Genomic DNA, 19656 nt, shown 5'->3' on the forward strand with positions numbered 1-19656 from the left:
CAATAGGCAACGAAGAACGCACCCCCACAACAACCTCACATTTCACCAGTCCACAATCCAACATCAGTTTATGCAATGGAACTGACAGTGTTCAAACCTACTCCCCTAATTAGAACACTATTCCCTGAATCAGCCTCAGCAGAGAAGGGTAACACAGACTCCAACACAAACGATTCAGAGGCACCCGTGTCTCTCAGGATCTTCACTGGCACTAGGTCCTTACTTCCTAACAGAGACACAAAACCCTCCGTAATGAAAGGTAAATAGTCTGGATCAATATGGACTTTCACATGCCCCTGGGCATGAGACAATGTGTCAGGAGTGAACTGATGTGGAACAGGCACAGCTAACGCCGTAGGCTTAGATTTAACGTAAGCACACGTACTGAATTTACCTCTAGCCCTGAGAACCGGACATTCATTTTTCCAATGACCTGAACCTTGACAGTAGTGACACTTGACCAAAGTCAGCTTTACCACAGGAGTCAGGCTCAACCCTAGTTGAATGAAACTCTGCCCGTGAACCAAAGTATCTCAGTAAGCGAGGCCTAAATCTCTCCGAACGCCCCCACTCACTCCGAATACGGGGCTCTGCAAAGACACTTTTGTGAGTCAAAATATACTCGTCCGCCAAAACCGCAGCTTCAGCGAGTCTTTACTTTTCATTCGTTAATGTACGTGGCTATTCGATCAGGGATTGTGTCCTTAAATTGCTCTAAAATAATCAGATCACACAGCCCTTGGAAAGTCATAACTGCAGAGGCGCAACACCAGCGATTAAACTGTGAAGATAATTCTCGCGCAAACTCAACGAGTCTATTTATCATCCCTTTTTAAAGTTCTAAATCGTTGGCGGTAAGCCTCAGGAACCAATTGATAAATCTGTAACACAGCCGTTTTAACCTTATAACTGACACTGTCGGCTACACTAAGAGCTGAATATGCTTCCTGCGCTTTACCAGTCAGCACACACTAACATTAAAGTACGGTCAGAATCAGGCCAATTCTAGCGTCAGCAACACGCTCAAACAACGAAAATAATGTCTCAGGGTCCTTTTCATTAAACTGAGGCAACAACCGTAAATTCCCAACAATGTCAAATGTGTCCAGGGCACGACCAAAAGAGGAGCGAACCCTAGGTACATCTGGGTCACCTTCCCAGAGCAAACTCACCCCTGAGAGCTTTCCTTCCCTAGCCAGCTCTAGCTGCTCGTTGCAGCTCAATTTTAGCACTCTCTAAATCCTGTTTAAATTCCAATTCCTTTTCATACTTTAGCCAATCATGCTCTAGCTGTAACAGAAGCAGCTCTTTCTGCTGTTCAAAAAGAAGACTACTAGGACTAACAGATGGAGCGGCCATTGTAATGATACGGGGAGACGGCGAGTCCTCAGCAGAGGCTGCTCCAGTGGTAACTTCAAGAATACCACTCTCCATCAGATTGGCCTTCAATATCAACCGAATAGAATTTTTTGGACATTTACCACTAATTTTAACCTTGTAGTGTTCAGCAACCTTCAATACATAATTCTAACAGTTCCTGATGGAAAGCAAATTAACTTGTCTATGTAAGATGCCATAGTCACAAGAAAATACAACAAAAATCTCACTCTTCCCCTCTGCTGAACATACCAGACCACAACCAGAGAAATGACAATCACACTGGGCACCACAGAAGAGAGATGAGATATATATGGAGCTTCCCCAAAACCTACAGCAACTCAACCCTAGTCTTCGTGCGGATTTGCGGTGGGTAATTATGCACTGTAGCCCGCTGGCAAGGAAATAAACCAGCCAGCACACTGGCAGATTCCCCCACGCCACGGATGTGCCCCCGAGACAACTTCTCAGTCCACAGGCACCACACAAAAATAACCATGCCCAACATATTCCAAAGTGAAACATGTCGCTAAGCCTAACAGAGGAAAAAACGCTATAGCTCCGGGTAGCTAGTGTCCTTCATAGTGCAACAAAGTGCCATACACCAAAATGTCTAGGAACCACCTTATCGGGGATGAGCCCCCACTTGTCACGAACCGGCTCAAAGTGCGTAACAAAAAAAAAAAGACAACGTGGAGATAAATAAATATATTTTGTTATTCCTTAACTAAAGTAAACTAAATCTAATTAGCAATGGTGTGTGTAATCAGTAGTGTAAGTGAGTGGTTGCGTACATAAATGTGATAATGAGGGGTGTTGAAAGGTGCCAACGCAATCAACCAAAATCTGTGTCTGCATGGAGTCTCCTCAATGAATAGGGAAGAGGTGCATTTATCCTGGGACACACCCGAGCACAGGTGTCCCATTTCGCTGACGACCCTTCCGGCTCCGCCCACGACATCCTATTAAGGAAAACAAGATGAAAGAGAGAATTCGGCAGACAGAGTGGGAGGGCCGTCACATTACAATTAACTCCAGTAGAACATTAAGTAGCAGCCTACCTGTTGGCTCTTGGTCGTTGTAGTCCATCCTTCTCCTTTAACTTTTTATTCCGTAATTTTAATTCCATCTTCTATTGGTTAGATATTTCCTAACTTTTGCCACACGGAGGCTCTGTGACTGTAGCCTTTTGCTGCTTTAATGGCCAGTGGACGCTCCTCAGAGGAAGACCATCCTCAGTGAATTTCGTAAGAATAGTAAATCATTTAAAAAGTTATCCTAGCTAAAACTATACTAAATATATTCATGACACCAAATAATTGATTTAAACACTTTCGCAATGAAGGTCTACAGTGGCCTCAACAGCACTCTGTGGGGTAGCACCATGATGTAGGCAAAGGACAGCTAGCTTCCGTCCTCTGGGTAGTGACTTCAATACAAAACCTAGGAGACTCATGGACATCCTTCAACATGTCAGAGCTCTTGCAGCATGAACTGACATGTCCACCCAATCAAAAGATCAGAGAATTAATCTAATACTGAACGCATAAGCTACAGCTAGATAGCACTGCAGTGCATCAAATGCGGTGAATAGTTTACAGAGAGTGTTCAACTATTGTTTTAACAAAGGAAGAGAGTGAATGTATATTTCACACTTTTCCCCACTTTCACTTAGCTAGCAAATGCAGCTAACTAGTTTTGCCTACTCAAAAAATAGGTTCAAACAGAGGGATGCCATGTTAGCGAGCAGGCAATGACTATCCAACACATGGTAAGCTTTTGGTTTTACACATTTATTGCCACCGGTAAACTGCTTACTGAACCGCTAACATTACTGCATCATTGTAGCGGGTTTACTAACGTGTTAGTTCTATTAGCTACGCTATGACGGTAATTTAGCAAATACAGTGACAACGATGTAGGCTGTGTGCAGCCTATGGTTTGGATTTTTTTTTCTTCACCTGGTCACATACAGCTGATGTGTTGTTCATTGAAGTCCACAAGCGAAGGGAAAAGGAGGAGCCCATAGACGTAAGAAGGAATAGTGTGGCTGCTATGAAAATGAACTGTTTGTGTGATCAGGGGTGTATTCATGACGCTGATTCTGTTGAAAAACTTTTCTTAAAACGGAAGCAAACGGACTGAAACAGGGATAAACATACCTGAATTTGGCCAATAGAAACTTATTTTTCAACAGTTGGACTAATAACACCCTATATCAGCTAGATGCAGGCAAGAGTGTGCAAGGCGGTATTTAATGTGTCGTCCTCCATCTTAAACATCACCAACTGCCACACTCCACTTTTGAAAAGCAAGAGCAGCATTATAAATTATACAAGTTCTCTCTACTGCAGCAGTCGTGTTCAGATCTGTACGGGACCCTTCCGGACAAGTCAGTTAAAATTACATACCCGAGACCTGTGACAATCATGTCGGATCCAACCCAGACGGTGACATTTAGAATTCTAGATCCGGACCCGCTCGGGTCTCAGGTATTCGAGTAAAGGTGGATCCATGAAGACCTCTAGTCACCATCCTCCCCTGATTCAGAATGTCATAGTCATGTCAGGCTTTGTGTAAGAGCTATTGAAGAGACAGCCAACAATATTTTTAGAATTTATGGATTGCTCTCCATTCACCAAATTCAGACTGCCATCTTCATAGTCATGGCATGCTTGGTGAAAACCGAGTATCCAATATAAAACCCATTTTACCTTGGTAATTATGACCTGACCAGTCGAAGAACATCCCAGTTTTAATTTACTTAAAAACATTGCATGCACGTGCCTGTCCTACATAGCTACTTCAGAAAGGCAGCCATTGGGACTGTTCATGTTCAAAAAGCCATCCAACCATTTGTTTTGAAGCTTCATATCAACCTGGTAAATTGGTTTTTTAATTAACTAGGCAAGTCAGTTAAGAACAAATTCTTATTTACAATGACTGCCTACAACGGCCAACTGTGCGCTGCCATGGGACTACCAATCATGGCCGGTTGTGATACAGCGTGGAATCGAACCCATGGTCTGTAGACACCTCTAGCACTGAGACGCAGATGCCTTAAACCGCTGCTCCACTCGGGAGCCATCACTATTGCGACTATTGTGGTCAGATTAATAAATTCACATGCCTTGCAAGAACGATTTCAATAATGTTTACATGGCACATCTGAAATCAGGCTACTTGATGGCACTGAAAAATGCTGAAAATCACATGGTCAACATCGACGTAGAACAAATGCTTATTTACAATGACGGCCTACCGGGGAACAGTGTGTTAAGTGCCTTGTTCAGGGGTAGAACAAGATTTTTACCTCCTCAGCTCAGGAATTCGATCCAGCACTGGCCCAAAGCTCTAACCACTAGGCTACCTTAGTCATGTGACAGGTGGGTTCTTGCCTAAATTCATAAACTTGTTTTCAGATCATTTTCCCCAATGACCCATTGACTTTCTTGCCCAAATTTACAATGCAATTCCTAGTGCAATATGCATAAGTGGTCTGAATATATTACAACATTTCCTATACACTTACCTTGTAGCATACTACTGCATGTCTTACATATTAGTAACATACATTTTTACTTTAGTGCCAAGATCGAGAGTGTAAAGTAAAACGGGGTTAAATACGACATTGTAATTTTCAAATTTTATTATAAAAGTTAACAGATAAAATTAACAGATAAAATTAACAATACTATACAAATAAGAACATGGATAAAACTAGAGCTCTACTGCAAATAGGGTCAGTTGTGAATGGTAATATACATGTGTTATCTGTGGACCAGACAATCCAAGTACACACCCTAAATGGCACCCTAGTATCTATTGTGGGCTAGTTTTCGTCAGGGCCCACATAGGACTCTGGTCAAAAGTAGTGCACTACAGTGGTTGGTCCGGTAGCATCTAGTCTGGCCCATGTCCTTTTTCAAGTATTTACAGTTTCAAAAAGTCTAATGTCAAGGGCATCTTGGGGGCTTGTAAGAGCTTTAGAAGTCAGCATCCAGCCGGAAGGCGTTGTCTGTGGTGCCAGACATCACACCCATTCTCTGGTACTCCCCTACTCGCTTCTCAAAGAAGTTAGTCTTGCCCTCCAGTGAGATGTTCTCCATGAAGTCAAAAGGATTCTCCACTCTGTAGATCTAGAAGAGAAGTTAATTGGTGTCTGCTAGTGGAATTAAAATGCTTTCATTAACCCCACCCATTTCTAGTAGCCAGAGTGCCTGTCTGTGCAGTCAAAGTCAACTCATTGTCATGTTTGGGTTACCAATGCACAATGGTGCTGGCAAGAGCGCATGCAGATCTAGGACCAGGCTAAATTTAAACTACAGCTTCACAGGCAAAACTCAGTCAGGCGTCTATATCGTGTCGGCACCCCCAGGTCAGCAGACCACATGCCCACTGAGCTGAGAACCAGCACCAACACTCAGCTCCCATTATCAGCTGAGGTACGTACCCCTGCGCTTCTCATCATTGTTAGCCCATGTCTATCAATCACAAGAAAAAATTAAGTTGACTAATGGTCCACATTCACAGGTAGCCCAATTCTGATCCCCCCCACTAATTGGACTTTTGACCAATCACACCAGATCTTACAGAGCTGATCGGTCAAAATATCAATTTGGAAAAAGATTAGAATTAGACTACCCATCTAAACGTAGCCTTAGAATTACAACAGGTGTTGGATTGAACTTATTCTCCATGTCAAAGGAGAAAACACGAGGGACAGTGTGCGTCCAAAATGGCACACAACTCCCTTACATAGTGCACTGGTCAAAGTAGTGCACTACATAGAAAGTGGGTTGCCATTAGGGACTGACCCATAGACTACCATCTCACCTTGTCAAAGCCCAACTCCAGCATCAGCCTGTCAGCCACAAACTCTATGTACTGGGTCATCAGGTCACAGTTCATGCCAATCAGCTTTACTGGAAGGGCCTTCGTCAGGAACTCCTGAAATGGGAACAAACATCAGCAATTATTCACTAATTCAGATCTTTAATATTCAAATCCGGATACAAAGATGTATGTAAAATGTTCCATTAAGCACAAATAGGGCCATGTGTCCCAAATGGCTTCCCATTTAGTGCCCTACTGACCAGGGCCCATAGCTCTGTAGTGCAGTATCAGAGACATCTAGTGCAGTATAGGGAAAAGGTGACATTTGGCTCACATACCAAGAATAGGCTTAATCCGAGTCAAGGCAACAGGCCATTATTGCTTAGTGAACATACCTGCTCAATCTCCACTGCGTTCCTGATGAGCTTGGTGACAGTCTCCTTTGAGGGCTTGTGCACCAGGTGCTTGAACATGAGGCAGGCAAAGTCACAGTGCAGGCCCTGGATTTAGACAGAACTAGTTAGTAAGAATGCTGGTGGTAGTGACAATTTCAACTAGGTTTGCCCTCTGGGGTAATTGTCGATTTTTAATCAACATAGTGAAAAGACCCACCTCGTCTCTGCTGATGAGCTCATTTGAGAAGGTCAGGCCAGGCATGAGCCCCCTCTTCTTCAGCCAGAAAATGGCAGCAAAGGACCCAGAGAAGAAGATCCCCTCAACAGCAGCAAATGCAACCACACGCTCACCTGGAATACAAGCAACACCATTACCAACTGATTGACCACAACAATCCTGTGCAGGTTTTTAAGAAATGTACCTACCAAATCCAGCATTTTTGTTACCGATCCAGTTCAGGGCCCAATCAGCCTTCCTCTTCACACAGGGGAGCGTTTCAATGGCATTGAAGAGGTAGTCCCTGTATGACAAAGTACATTGGGCACATTCTCAGAATGTTTAAGGCTACACTACAAAATGCTTAATAAATTGCTTAGGGGTTTGAAATATGGGCATTGGTAGAATACATTTTACTATCATGAGGCTCAGTCAGGCGTCTATATCGTGTCGGCACCCCTCAGTCAGCAGACCACATGCCCACTGATCTGAGAACCAGCGCCAACACTCAGCTCCCATTATCAGCTGAGGTACGTACCCCTGCGCTTCTCATCATTGCCAGATAATACAAATATGGTTAACATCCTAAATATCCAATACTAACCTCTCTTTGGGGTCTTTGATGTAGGTGTCAATGAGCAGGCTGTACATCTCAGAGTGGATGTTCTCCATGGCGATTTGGAAACCATAGAAGCATCTTGCTTCCGTCACCTGGACTTCCTGTGTAAATCGCTCGACCTAGTGGTGAAAAGGAAGTAAAGGCAACAAATTCCACACATTTTCTAACTCAAATCAGTCATTTCTGACAGTGTATAGTGAAATAATGATTTTTGTATTGTATGCATTCAAGATCAACTTACCAGGTTCTCATTGACAATGCCATCACTAGCAGCAAAGAAAGCCAGTACATGAGAGATGAAGTATCTCTCCTCATCCTTCAAAGAATCCCAGTGCTGCGTGTCTTTGGAAAGATCAACCTGGAAAACAAAATACAAAAACCAATTTTAAAAAAGTATTGATAAAAATATCGGAATGCATGTGAATTTGTCTGCACCAAGTCAAAATTTAGCAACTGGTTGGTATGGCAATAAAGTACTACATATTGAATCGTAACACGTAATTTACATGTAAAACAGAGTAAAACGAACGCATCAAGTTGGACATGCCTCCTCAGCTGTCCAGAATGAAGCTTCTGCCTTCTTGTACATCTGCCAGATGTCATGGTACTTGATGGGGAAAATGACAAACCGGCGTGGATTTTCTTTCAGGAGTGGCTCTTCTGTGTTGAATTTCTTGACATTTTGGGGCTTAACCTGAAAGAACACAAGTGGTTTCTTTCTGGTTAAATGTTGCTTAGGTAAACGAGCATATTCCTCAATGTTAGAATATAAAGAGCATAGAATTAAAATGGGATGTACATGTATACAACAAAAATACTAAAAGGCCTCCCATACCAGTTTATGTATAAGGTCAAGATTACCAGTAAAAAAAAAAGTATAAAAAAACACACATATACATATATATATAAAAAGGGTAGACAGCGCTAACGTTAACCATTGTAGCTAGCTAGAGGTCAAGACAAAGGCTTTCTTTATTAAAACAATAACACAGGGACATTCCTGTGAATACAAGGCAATGAGACATCAACAGCAATGACTTCTAATAAACTTTCCCAACTTAAGTTTCACAGGTTGAGGGATTCATAAAAAAATTGTAACAGTTCAAAGAAAAAATAAAGGCATTTTAATAATGTTAATAAAGAAGTTATGATTGGGGTTACAAGGATAAGCATAATGCCATTTAACAAAGGTAAACAGGTAATTTTATACACAACCATTCATGAATTTCAATCTATAGTTTACTAGAATGGCGGTATGAAAATAAATGCGCTATATTCTGAATCGGAGGAACAAAAAGGGCATTTTGTCAAAATTGATTATTTTGTGCAAGAAATCATTAACAGGGTAGATAGAAGAAAAATATTTTCAAAATTACTTTCTACCTTGAGATGACTCGACAATTAAGGTAAAAGCTGGTCGCTTTTGACCATAGCATGGGTCGGTCACTTCCATAGCGATATATTGAATTATAATACGAAAATGACTTTTAACTGCCAATCATATCCACTTGTTGAATTTATCCAAAAGATTCAAGTCCTTTTTAAACTTGGAAGAGGGAACCTCATAATAACAAAATTTAAGTATAAGTGGAATTGCTTTGCAAACCTTCATTTATTCTGAGTAATATTAACCTGAAATTGACCAATATACTCAAATGGCAAAAACTCCCCAGTGTTGTCTAACAAATCACATAAAATGAATACCCTAGTCAAACCAAAGGCCTTTGAAATTGAATTTCCTATTAATTGTAATAACTATTATTCCAAATCAACGTTGGGGGGGAAGAGATTGTGCTTGAACATCATTTCAGAAAGAGGGGGGGGGGGGGGTGAAGTTGCTGGGTAAACTCACATTAGGAATTCAAGTCCACCAAGTTCATTAAAGCAGACAGTTAGGGATACGATACCACAGAGGTAGGATTACACAGAAATAATAGCAACCATTTCATTCTAAAAGCACCCACTAATGACTCAAAATCAATAGCCTGTAAACCTTCACGATCATAGTCTTTCACTAATTGAGATTTCCGAATACAATGCGTTTTATTCCTTCAAACAAATCTAAATAACAAAATAAACTTTTTTTAAACGTTATTAGAAGGGAACCGTCTTTGGTAAATTATTCTAGATAAACCATCAGTCTTGGACAAAAGAACACAAACCAAAATCGAGATCACACGTAGCAGCCACTGACTAAATGAAACTCATGGAATTAATCCTATTTTTGATGTTTAAAGAGTCTGACATTTTTTTTGTGTACATTTTTAGGTACATTTTTTTGCAAATGCGCTTGTTAAATCGTCACCTGTTTGTCGAAGTAGGCTGTGATTCGATGAGAAATTAACAGGCACCGCATCGATTATATGCAACGCAGGACACGTTAGATAAACTAGTAATATTAACCATGTGTAGTTAACTAGCGATTATGTTAAGATTTACCTTATAAAAACGATCAGTTTCTAGCTAGCATTAAACTTCTTGGCTTCTTGCTGCCCTCACGTAACAGGTAGTCAGCCTGCCATGCAGGCTCCTCATGGAGTGCAATGTTAGAGCGTTGGACTAGTAACCGGAAGGTTGCAAAAACAAATCCGAGGTGACAAGGTAAAAATCTGTTGTTCTGCCCCTGAACAAGGCAGTTAATCCCCGTTCCTAGGCCATCATTGAAAATAATAATTTTTTCTTAATCTGATTTGCCTAGTTCAAGAAAAAAAGGCAAATCAGTAGCCAAAAATACCAATTGTTATGTAAACTTGAAATCAGCCCTAATTAATCAACCTCTACTTTAGACTAAACAAAACTCAATCTTCAAAAAGGAAAGAGTTCAATTCCCAGTATGCTTTAGAAAATAGTCATTATCAAAACAAAAACAATGCAACAATGGTCTGTCAGAGGAGCTGAGGAAATACTACAGTCACTGACAAGATTCATAAGATTGTAAGTGTCCTTATTAGGTAGCTGTTGTGGAATTGTTAGGTATTGCTGCCTAGTCGGAACTAGAAGCACAAGCATTTCATTATACTCGCAACACCATCTGCTAACCATGTGTATGTGACCAATAAAACTTGAGATACCAACCAATAATCAATTCTACATTTTAATCGCCTGTTACTAGTTGTAGAGTTAAACCAAGAAAGTTGTTTTAAAGTTAGATTCTGAGAAAGCCAAATATCAGAAAGCTGGAGCAGAAATGTCTTAAGTTAAAACAATGGGCTGAATGCCTGGTGGGATACCTATTCATCCAGTCATCAGGAGCAACAGTCACCTCAAACCATAATGTTATCTGTAGAATATTTGTTTTTCAACTCAATTAAAGAATTTCACCCCATTGCGAAGTCCAACATTTTAAGTCAGCATCTGAGGAATGTCTCTTGAAAAAAAAAATTTGGACTTTGAAGCTTTAAAAATTGCCTTGCGTTTTAAATTGTTACGCAAACCCCTTGTGTTCACGGATAAAAAGGAAAGAGAAATGTTGAATAGAGTATCCGAGAAAAAGAGTTGTCTAGAATAAACAGGACTCTGAAAATTATAAGGTAGATACGCCCTTCAAGTCTACTTGAACAGTAACGACCATAAAGGAAAATAAATGGTTAAGTCGTGTAATAACATTATATTAATAGTTTAGGTCTTCAATTGGACTCAAACTTAAAATAAATATCTGAAAATAAAGAGATTCACATAATATCGATATTGAAACAAAACGAACTGTTCTTAGTATGCCATCAAATGAGAAACAAAACACATTTAGTGCTTACCTTGATTAATGTTCACATCCAAAACAAACAGTACGGCCCTATGCAATATCACCTGTATGCGGTGTTCAGATAAACGAGAATAAATTCACCAGTTGAAACGGTATTAAGATGCATTAGCCCTTCTGTATAAGCAGGCCAACTCAAAGCATAAATCAGTCAGTCACATAGCTCCACCCTGTCTCTTGTCAGGGCACCAATTTTATTTTTCAACAGGTTCACATCAGTGGTAATATCCTTAATGTCTCCTGCTGCATTAAACTCTGTAGTTTTGTTAACGTTTGCAATTGAGGGTATTTTTATGAATCCTCTCAAAGGCATTCAGCCGAATAGCTTGTTCGTAAAATGTCCACCTCGGCTAATGTTACTAGCTAGCCTTGGCTGAACTTGCTTGAAGTATAACGTTAAGTGGAAAAGTGATGTTCGGTAAACCACCAGACTACAACAACAAAAAAAATTCAAAGACTACAAACAAATTCAAATTAGGGCTTGAATTCAATTTAAAGCTCAGGAGCTCAGTTTAATGCGACCACTCACTCCGCCATCTTGTCACACCCCGTCAAGACAAAAGGCTGTCGTAACATGGCTTGAGTGGAAGGCTACTAGCTAGCCTTATGAAACAGCGAGCTTGTATAACTAGTCATGCAAATGCGGAACTATTTAAAACATTGCTTGCCTTGCTTAAGTTTACATAGCTAGGCGCATACTGTAATCATGAGCTTAACGTCAGCTAGCTAGGATGAGAAACACTTGGCGCCAAATGACCACCTCAAGATCAAATTCTAACGAATTACCAGGCTAATTACATAACTCATGATGCTGTAAAAATGTCACTTTTCATAAACTGCTTGTGCACTTTTAGCAAACGTCTCGTTCACTCACCTCAGAATCATCAGCAAAGATTTTGCGCGCGGTTCTTGAGGCCAGAATCCGGGTCGTGTTCAGGCTAGGAGGCTGCATGAGGAAACATTTAAAAATAAATTCCGTGACACATTAACTTAGCTAGGTAACTAACTAACCAGAACCTTGCTTCTTTTAGATTCAATTAAATAAACGTGTTAGACAGACGTGACCATTAGACTTGACAAAACGTTAGCTAACCAGTTGACGCTCACTGACACGCTCACTGACAAACTGCTTAAAATAAAGTTAACTTTACGTCCGAAGTTCAAACGTACCGTGTTTTCTTTGTCAACCAGCGAAATGTTGTCCATTTGAGTGGTGATTGCATTGGTGTTCTTCTTAGAGAGTGGTGAGCGTGTTGTAAGCATTTTGAATGATAGACAGGTAATACAACAGGATAAATTAAATGTCGGTAAAATTGCACGGGGAGGAAAAAAAGAAATAAAATGTATATACCTATGTATTCATATGCCGTACAACACGCTTATTAAGTTACCCTAACAGATCAATGCCTCAACTGAATTACAACGTTTGGAGTTCCCTATTTATTGAAATTCTGGCGGTCGAATCCAAGCAGCCAATAGAAACAACGTTGATGGTCGGTATTTATATTTCCGGTATGGCGGAGCCAATCAGATTGCAATTCTCTCACGCGTCACTCCAACGATAAGCTTTTTTGACGTTATAAAACCGTGAACGAAAGGAGTTACACAATGTCAAGAAAAGGCGCGCGAATGTGAGACAATAGAGCTAGCATACTTTGTAACTACGGTTTAAAACGTTGAAAATACAAAATATAATGTGTGTAAATATATATATATATATATATATATATATAAGTTCGAAATTGGTAGAAAAATGCAACGGTGCAAAGCAAGTTTAGCTACTATAGCAAGCTGGATGAATAGCTCATGTTAACTAGATTCGACGGATTTATTTGACTAACAAGCAGTATAAAATGTAACTGCAGTCAAAGGGATTTTATAACTTGCTTGAAACTTTGGTTAAGTTGCCATTATAGAAAAGACCTGCAAACAAATTGTGTTTATCCGCTATTACGGATGCAATCCATTCTGTTGATGTGGCCAGCTGGCTTGTTTAGCTAAACCTACTCAACAAATAGAATGTAGCTAAACGTTTAAATGGCTCAAGATGTCTATATTTGTTTACATTATACACAGACAAAGGCCAACTTTCATACGCAAGTTACTATTTTCCTGATATTTAAGCAGAAAGACCAATTTAGCCAACCTGGTCTCAGAGCATTTCGTATGGTATGTAGACATCCACAAATGAATATCACCCATTTCGTATGGATTGGTTTGACCGTGATCTTACTTTCATTTTAGCTAAAGCTGTTAATGTAGCTGCAGAGGAGCATGATACCATTTGGAAATAAATAATGCTACCTGGATGAAACAGTCTTTTACATTTATTCTGGTGTGATTCAAGTCGTGTTTTATTTTGGCCAATTAAATTTGTGACAATCCACTCTGTTTTGTTACGTGCTGCTGCGCACAAAGTCAAAAGGAGACAAAAGACGGTCAAAACAATGAAGTTGGCCCATGAAGATCCTGTTGAAATGAAACTGAGCTCCATCGATTGGTTGGGAGGTAAGGTTACACTGAAAAGTAGGACAAAGAGTAGTTATTTGTCTTACCAGTGCTACTCTTTACTACACATATCTAGATTGTCTTCCATATACGGATTGACCATTTCCTCCTAACATAATGGGTACTGTTATACGGAATATTAGAAATGTTTGGCTGTGTGACAAACTTCCCAATGCAGATGCTTGCGAGATACAATTAAAACAAAACCATTGTAATATATAAATTGCACAACTGAATACATTCAACCCAACTCCCCTGAATCAGAGAGGTGCAGAGGGATGCCTTAATCGACGGCCATGTCATCGGCGCAGTTGTTGTTAACTGCCTTGCTCATGGGTAGAACAGTATATTTATTTTCCGGGGGATTTGAACCAGTGATCTTTCAGTTACACTTTGCCACTAGAAAAAAAATGATTTAAGTACACGATGCAATAGCCATATATTTCGAATTATATTGCAAAAGCTTGACAAAAAGTGCTAAGTTTATGTGTGATATGATGGTGTGTGTCCATAAACTTAGGAACTGGAAACCTGAAAAAAGCATTTCTTTACTCAAAGAAACTGTACTTTATTTTATTTTCACTGAGTGGCGTTGTTGTCCTATATTTTAGTGGGAGGTTTACATGGACTTTCGGTCAGTAAGACAAATGTGCGGGTACGGTGTTAGCCAGTTAAAATCCTCTGATCGTTTCAGCTGAACGGTCGTCTCCAATTGGTCGCGCCCCTCTTAGCGCTGTAAAATACTGCAATTTAATTAGTGGAACGTTGTTACTGGGTGGAGTGGAGAGACGGGTATTCGAAGTCAAAGGGGATCGAGTGCGATTGTGGAACAACACGTAATATTGTTGTCAACACTGCTGAGATTTTAGAATTAGGAATTACAATCATTTAATAGGATCTCTATGGATGAGATTGAGAAATAGCGTTGGGTGTTTCATCATATGTTATTGAGAAAATATAGACCATACAACCAAGTTTAGTCATGTATTTTATTATGAAAAAAACAATGGGACTCATGACCATTGCCTACATTGAAAGCTAGTAAAACTACACATAGGGACAGCACTTTTCTCAGCGTGACCATATCTATAGAATTCATTCATACATACATTGATTACTCATATTATTAGTATGGTGAAGCTTTATAAAGTATTTAGTATTTATTAAGAAATAATGTGAGGTATTTATACTAGTTATACTGTATCTGTAATAAAACAAAAACAAAACGATCAAGCTATCAAAAACAGCACTTTTTAAAACAAATGTTTATTAAATAATATGCAAAGCAAGAAAGTAGGTAGTGTCACAGTGAGGAATACTGTCCACTGACATATTAAAAAATATCAATAACATATATTGACGTATTGTCAATACATGCAGATTGGAATACACATAATCATATAGATATTCATATATACATATTTACAATCACAGAGACCAATAGTAACAGATACTGTAAGCATGACGCAAAGGCTTTGGCAAAAAGAGTGCATACATTTTGCTAAACATTACATACTGTATACATATTACATGAGTAAACATAATTACAATATAGAGATCAAGGAAGTACAAAACAAGCATAATTAAAAAATCCAGTGCAAGGTCAGTTTTTTTCTGTCCATGAATGTGTAGCAGCCTATGGTTTTGTTTCATTTTCTCCTTAGTCTTGTGTGGTCGGTGGTGGGATATTGTCCTGAGATGACCGTACGGCCTGGGAGCCCCAGCTAATTGGGGGAAGGGACCAGCATACTGAGAGGAAGATTGGAGCCACTCGACGGGCCCTTAGATACCGTCATCTTGTGGAGGTCGCGGACTTCAGCCGGCCAAGTGGAGGTCCTCTTGGAGGTCATGTGTCGACGAGCATGCTTGGTCAAGTGGTCGCTGCGCATGAAGCGCCGATCGCACACGTTACACACAAACTTCTTCTCACCGGTGTGTGTTCGCCTGTGGCGGGAGAGCTCGTCGGAGCGGGCAAACTTCTTGTCACAGCCCTCCCAGTGGCAGCTGAATGGTTTCTCACCTGGGTAGAAATGGAAAGCATAAGTACATCAGTGGAAGATAACACACTACATATTCAACATGATCATTCATCTAATTGCCATTGGGTAGAATACCCATTAGTGTCGTATTGAGTGGGTATCTACCAGTGTGAGTTCTGAGATGAGCCTTGAGGTGGGAACTTTTGAAGTAGGTCTTCTTACAGCCGGGGAAATTGCAGACGTAGTTCCGTCTGCGGGAGAAGTCTGCTTGTGTGGCATTGCTGCTCTGCCCTGAGGGCATGTAAACTGGAGCTGGGGCCAGGGGCAGGAGCTTTGTGTTACCCAGGGTCATTACAGTCTGTGCGCACGATGGAGCCTGGGACACGGGGGGCTGGGGAACCACAAACATCACCGTCCCCTGAGTCACCGAGGAGCCCACCAGCTGCAGCGACTGGGGGAAGGAGGGTGACTGGGGTAGTATGGGCTTGGCCCCCCCCTGGGTCATCTGGACTGGGCCTGCCTGGACGAATGCTGAGATCATCCCTGTCCGCCCGTTGACTGGAAACACCTGGCAGAGGACCTGGGAGCTGGGAATGGGGGGTGAGGACCGGGAGGTGGCGGTGGGCTGGAATGGGGACTTTTGAGTGGGAGTAGTAGAGGGGCCTGTGCTGCTGTCAGGTAAGGATGGACTGCCTTGGTCCTTCTCTACCTTAACACACAGATCAGTGCTGCAGCTCTGTGGTTCAGTCTGCATAGGAACGGCCTCAGCCAGAAGGGTTGTAGTCGGGTATCTGTTGGAGTTGGTGTCTGTGTGCTGCCCTACGAGGGACTGAGGTGGAATGTTGTTGCTGTGCTGTGTGAGGGCCCTGTCAGCAGTGTGCCGGATGACGCTGGTCACCATGGCTCTGCTGGGCAGCTCTGGAGCTCCAGAGCTCTTGAAGATGGGGACCGTACCAGGTCGATGGTCCAGGAGAAGGGCATTTTCGCAGGGAAGATCTGCACAGAGTCTAGGCCGGGTTAAGACTGGTCTGGGGCCTGAGCTGGCCAATGAGGTGGTGAGGACAGCTGTTGTGGTAGCGGTCTCGGTAAAGCTGGGGCTGTGAGGGGGGGTCATGCACTGGGAAAAAGAAAGAGAAACAGGAATTTAACATTTGAACTGTCAAATGTGAAACAAACCAATTTAATTCTCAATAAAAAAAAGCTTATTGTAGTTTTGATTGATTAAAATGAGTTTTGGGGGGCCTTCCGAGTGGCGCAGCGGTCTAAGGCTGCATTACTACAGATCCTGGTTCGATACCGGGCTGTGTCGCAGCAGGCCGCGACCTGGAGACCCATGAGGCGATGCACAATTGGCCCAGCGTTGTCCGGGTTAGGGGAGGGTTTGACCAGCCGGGATGACCTTGTCCCATCGCGCTCTAGCGACTCCTGTGGCGGGTTGGGTGCATGCACGCTGACACGGTCACCAGGTGTACGGTGTTTTCTCCGACACAATGGTGCGGCTGGCTTTCAGGTTAAGCGTGCATTGTGTCAAGAAGCACTGCGGCTTGGTGGGGCTGTGTTTCGGAGGACGACCTTCACCTCTCCCGAGTCCATACGGGAGTTGCAGCAATGGGACAAGACTGTAACTACCAATTGGATATGACAAAAAAAAGGGGTAAACATTTTTTTTCCGAATTCAGGCTTTTAGGCTACGTTAGCATAAAACGTGATCTTCCAGTATACATTTTAACCACAGTAGCCTACATAATGAGATTCCACATACCAGCAATGAGAGTGCGATCGGGTCCTTGGAGGACTCAATGATCTCAGGGTGCAGGACGAGAGAGTCGCAGGAGTCCGAGGTAGGGGTCAGGGGGCGTGGCTTGTCGTTTGCTGACCTTTGACCCCAGGAGCTCATGCTGACAAGTGCCTCGGCAGCCTCCAGGTCATGGTACTGGAAGGTGCTGCAGCAGGACTGCTCACTGTCATGCCTGTTCCTCTCCATCATCATCACCCTGATGTCCATTACATCAGCCTGAGGGAGGGAGGGAGGCCACTGGGAAGATGCAAAGTTAATCACCATTACAGCACATTATATGTCCCAAATGGAACCCTATTCCCTATATAGTGCACTACTTTTGACCAAAGCCCTATGGGCCAGTAGATCGGACGGAGGGAGGCCACACCGTTAACCTCCACCAGGGACAGATTGGGACCAGAAATCGGCCTGGGCATTTCTGACATGGACCATCCCTTTTTTTCTTCTCGGGCCCCCCATTATTAGCCAAATAAATAATTTTTATTTAGACTGTCCCAATAGGCTAAAGATGGACCAGCCCATCTGGCATTTTTCCGAACTGCCCAATAGCCAGTCCGTTTCTTATCACCATGACAGCTCAATAACTTCTGATGGTTGCAGACTCTTCCAACACGGACATCTACAGTATCTCACTAAATATCTCTAGTCCTAGTACTGCAATGGTTCCCTCAAAGATCATATAAGCATCTCATTACCAAGGTTCATTGAACAATAATGGACCAAGGGAGAGACATCAGACTGTTTTGAGTCCCAAGTCATGAACCATAGAAGCCTCAAAATGGTGGAAACGCCACATAGACAGTAGTCAATGAACAAGGGTTGACTATTCTCCTAGATGTGCATGTAGCTATGTAGTGCAGTGGGCTGTGCGGCTGCTAACTGCCTCAGAGGCTTGGAGAGACAGAAAAGGAGAGAGGGGCCCCACTGCAGCGCTGGGCAGCCATTTGAGCAGGTGGGTGCACCCACCCCTACCAGCTCCCAGTAGCTCACATAACATTGGATTTGGGAGGCAGGAGGAGCCTCCCATCACCAAAAATAGACCTGTGAGTGACATACACCGCTGTAAACTGTGGTGCACGAGGGGGTGGGGGGGCTGCATCAGGAAGTCTTGGGTTAAGTTGAGAATCCCCCCCATTTAACTGCTCTTGAGGACACTCCCCTGCATTAACAGCCAGTCACTTTGTTTTGTTGACACCAATGGAAGCCCTTTATAATCCAAATCCAACCTTCATCCAACATAGATGATAGAATCAGAAACAATCAATGAGTGAATCAATCAATCAGTTGTCTACTTATGACCAATATGTTCAACCAAGCTCACTGGAACAAAAGCCCCATAGCAATACGCCAAAACAGTCAAATTAGCCTAATAGAGCACAATAAAATGCAGGAACAGGTGTACATTTGGCTACTAGGGGCAACGGTAACGTAATACCATCACATAACAACGAACAATCTAATTACAAAGTAATACAATGTAACAATGCAGTGATATAGAGCAGATACAATGTAGCAATATGTGACCACACAGTTGATACAGTGGCCGTTGGGCAGGGATACATTAGTTTCAATCTGACCTCAAACGATCCATGCTCCCTTTGCGAAAAAACTCCACGGTCAACTTGGGCTGCATGCTTCAATCAATGCATGTTATAATACATGTATTGCAGTCATCGGTATTTTATCGATGGGCTTTGTTATAAATACCTGAAGATAACAACTTAATGCCGTTAGTTAATTGGCCAATTTAAAGTAAAAATCCATCAACTTACCCGACAAGGTTGCTCTGAAATCAGGGGTGGTGTAAACGTCAGCATAGGAAAGTACGAGTAAAAATAACAATAGAGATACTAGCAATGCGAACACTCAATGGGACCTGAGCACACAAGTATTGCCGCTGCCAATAGCGGACTGGCCTCAGCTGAGTGAATCAAAAGCAGAGACGAAAAAAAACAGAAACAAAATTCGGAATAGACTGGCTGGTGGTAACATGTTACCAATCAAAAACAAAGGTGTAGCGGACGCCGTCCAATCAGAGCGCAGGCAGCGCGTGATCAGTACGTGATTGTGGGCCTATTGGAGGAAAGAGGGTGCGTGGCTGTTGGAGGGCGTGACGGTGGAGTCAGCGGTGTCAGAGTAAACCCAGTGAACTCGGTGCTCGAGAACTAGA

At 42.1% G+C, this 19656-nt stretch overlaps 2 protein-coding genes and 2 non-coding genes across 4 annotated transcripts; all 4 read right to left on the reverse strand.

The window, feature by feature from the left end:
* Positions 1-5008: 5008 nt before the first annotated feature.
* On the reverse strand, positions 5009-12632 carry LOC115174977 (ribonucleoside-diphosphate reductase subunit M2). The gene is made up of 10 exons (XM_029734058.1): positions 12372-12632; positions 12076-12147; positions 7992-8138; positions 7686-7802; positions 7430-7563; positions 7035-7129; positions 6826-6959; positions 6609-6713; positions 6214-6327; positions 5009-5516 (listed from the first exon to the last, which is right to left on the reverse strand). Exons 1-10 carry the CDS (start codon positions 12462-12464, stop codon positions 5364-5366), a joined length of 1164 nt encoding a protein of 387 aa, XP_029589918.1. The 5' UTR covers positions 12465-12632; the 3' UTR covers positions 5009-5363.
* On the reverse strand, positions 5716-5854 carry LOC115175250 (small nucleolar RNA SNORD94). The gene has a single exon (XR_003871968.1). It is a non-coding gene; the product is annotated as a small nucleolar RNA SNORD94 (small nucleolar RNA).
* LOC115175249 (small nucleolar RNA SNORD94) lies at positions 7249-7387 on the reverse strand. Its single transcript, XR_003871967.1, has one exon. It is a non-coding gene; the product is annotated as a small nucleolar RNA SNORD94 (small nucleolar RNA).
* Positions 12633-14684: 2052 nt separating the features above from the next.
* Positions 14685-19436, reverse strand: LOC115174976 (Krueppel-like factor 11). The gene is made up of 4 exons (XM_029734057.1): positions 19259-19436; positions 17451-17723; positions 15854-16805; positions 14685-15729 (listed from the first exon to the last, which is right to left on the reverse strand). The coding sequence occupies exons 1-4, from the start codon at positions 19301-19303 to the stop codon at positions 15434-15436; spliced, it is 1566 nt and encodes a 521-aa protein (XP_029589917.1). The 5' UTR covers positions 19304-19436; the 3' UTR covers positions 14685-15433.
* Between the last annotated feature and the right edge of the window lie 220 nt (positions 19437-19656).

This window comes from Salmo trutta, chromosome 35 (genome assembly GCF_901001165.1).
Source record: "Salmo trutta chromosome 35, fSalTru1.1, whole genome shotgun sequence".
Classification (NCBI taxonomy): Eukaryota; Metazoa; Chordata; class Actinopteri; order Salmoniformes; family Salmonidae; genus Salmo; species Salmo trutta.

Bases quoted from the DNA above. Each gene is read 5' to 3' on its own strand.
- LOC115174977 (XM_029734058.1), bottom strand. From the start codon at position 12,464: ATGCTTACAACACGCTCACCACTCTCTAAGAAGAACACCAATGCAATC. The intron at 7,564-7,685 runs GTAAGTTGATCT...TTTCACCACTAG, and splicing joins GCATTGTCAATGAGAACCTG to GTCGAGCGATTTACACAGGA. The intron at 6,714-6,825 runs GTGGGTCTTTTC...GTCTAAATCCAG, and splicing joins AGCTCATCAGCAGAGACGAG to GGCCTGCACTGTGACTTTGC.
- LOC115174976 (XM_029734057.1), bottom strand. From the start codon at position 19,303: ATGCTGACGTTTACACCACCCCTGATTTCAGAGCAACCTTGTCGG. The intron at 16,806-17,450 runs GTATGTGGAATC...TCTTTTTCCCAG, and splicing joins CGATCGCACTCTCATTGCTG to TGCATGACCCCCCCTCACAG. The intron at 15,730-15,853 runs GTAGATACCCAC...ATTTCTACCCAG, and splicing joins TCATCTCAGAACTCACACTG to GTGAGAAACCATTCAGCTGC.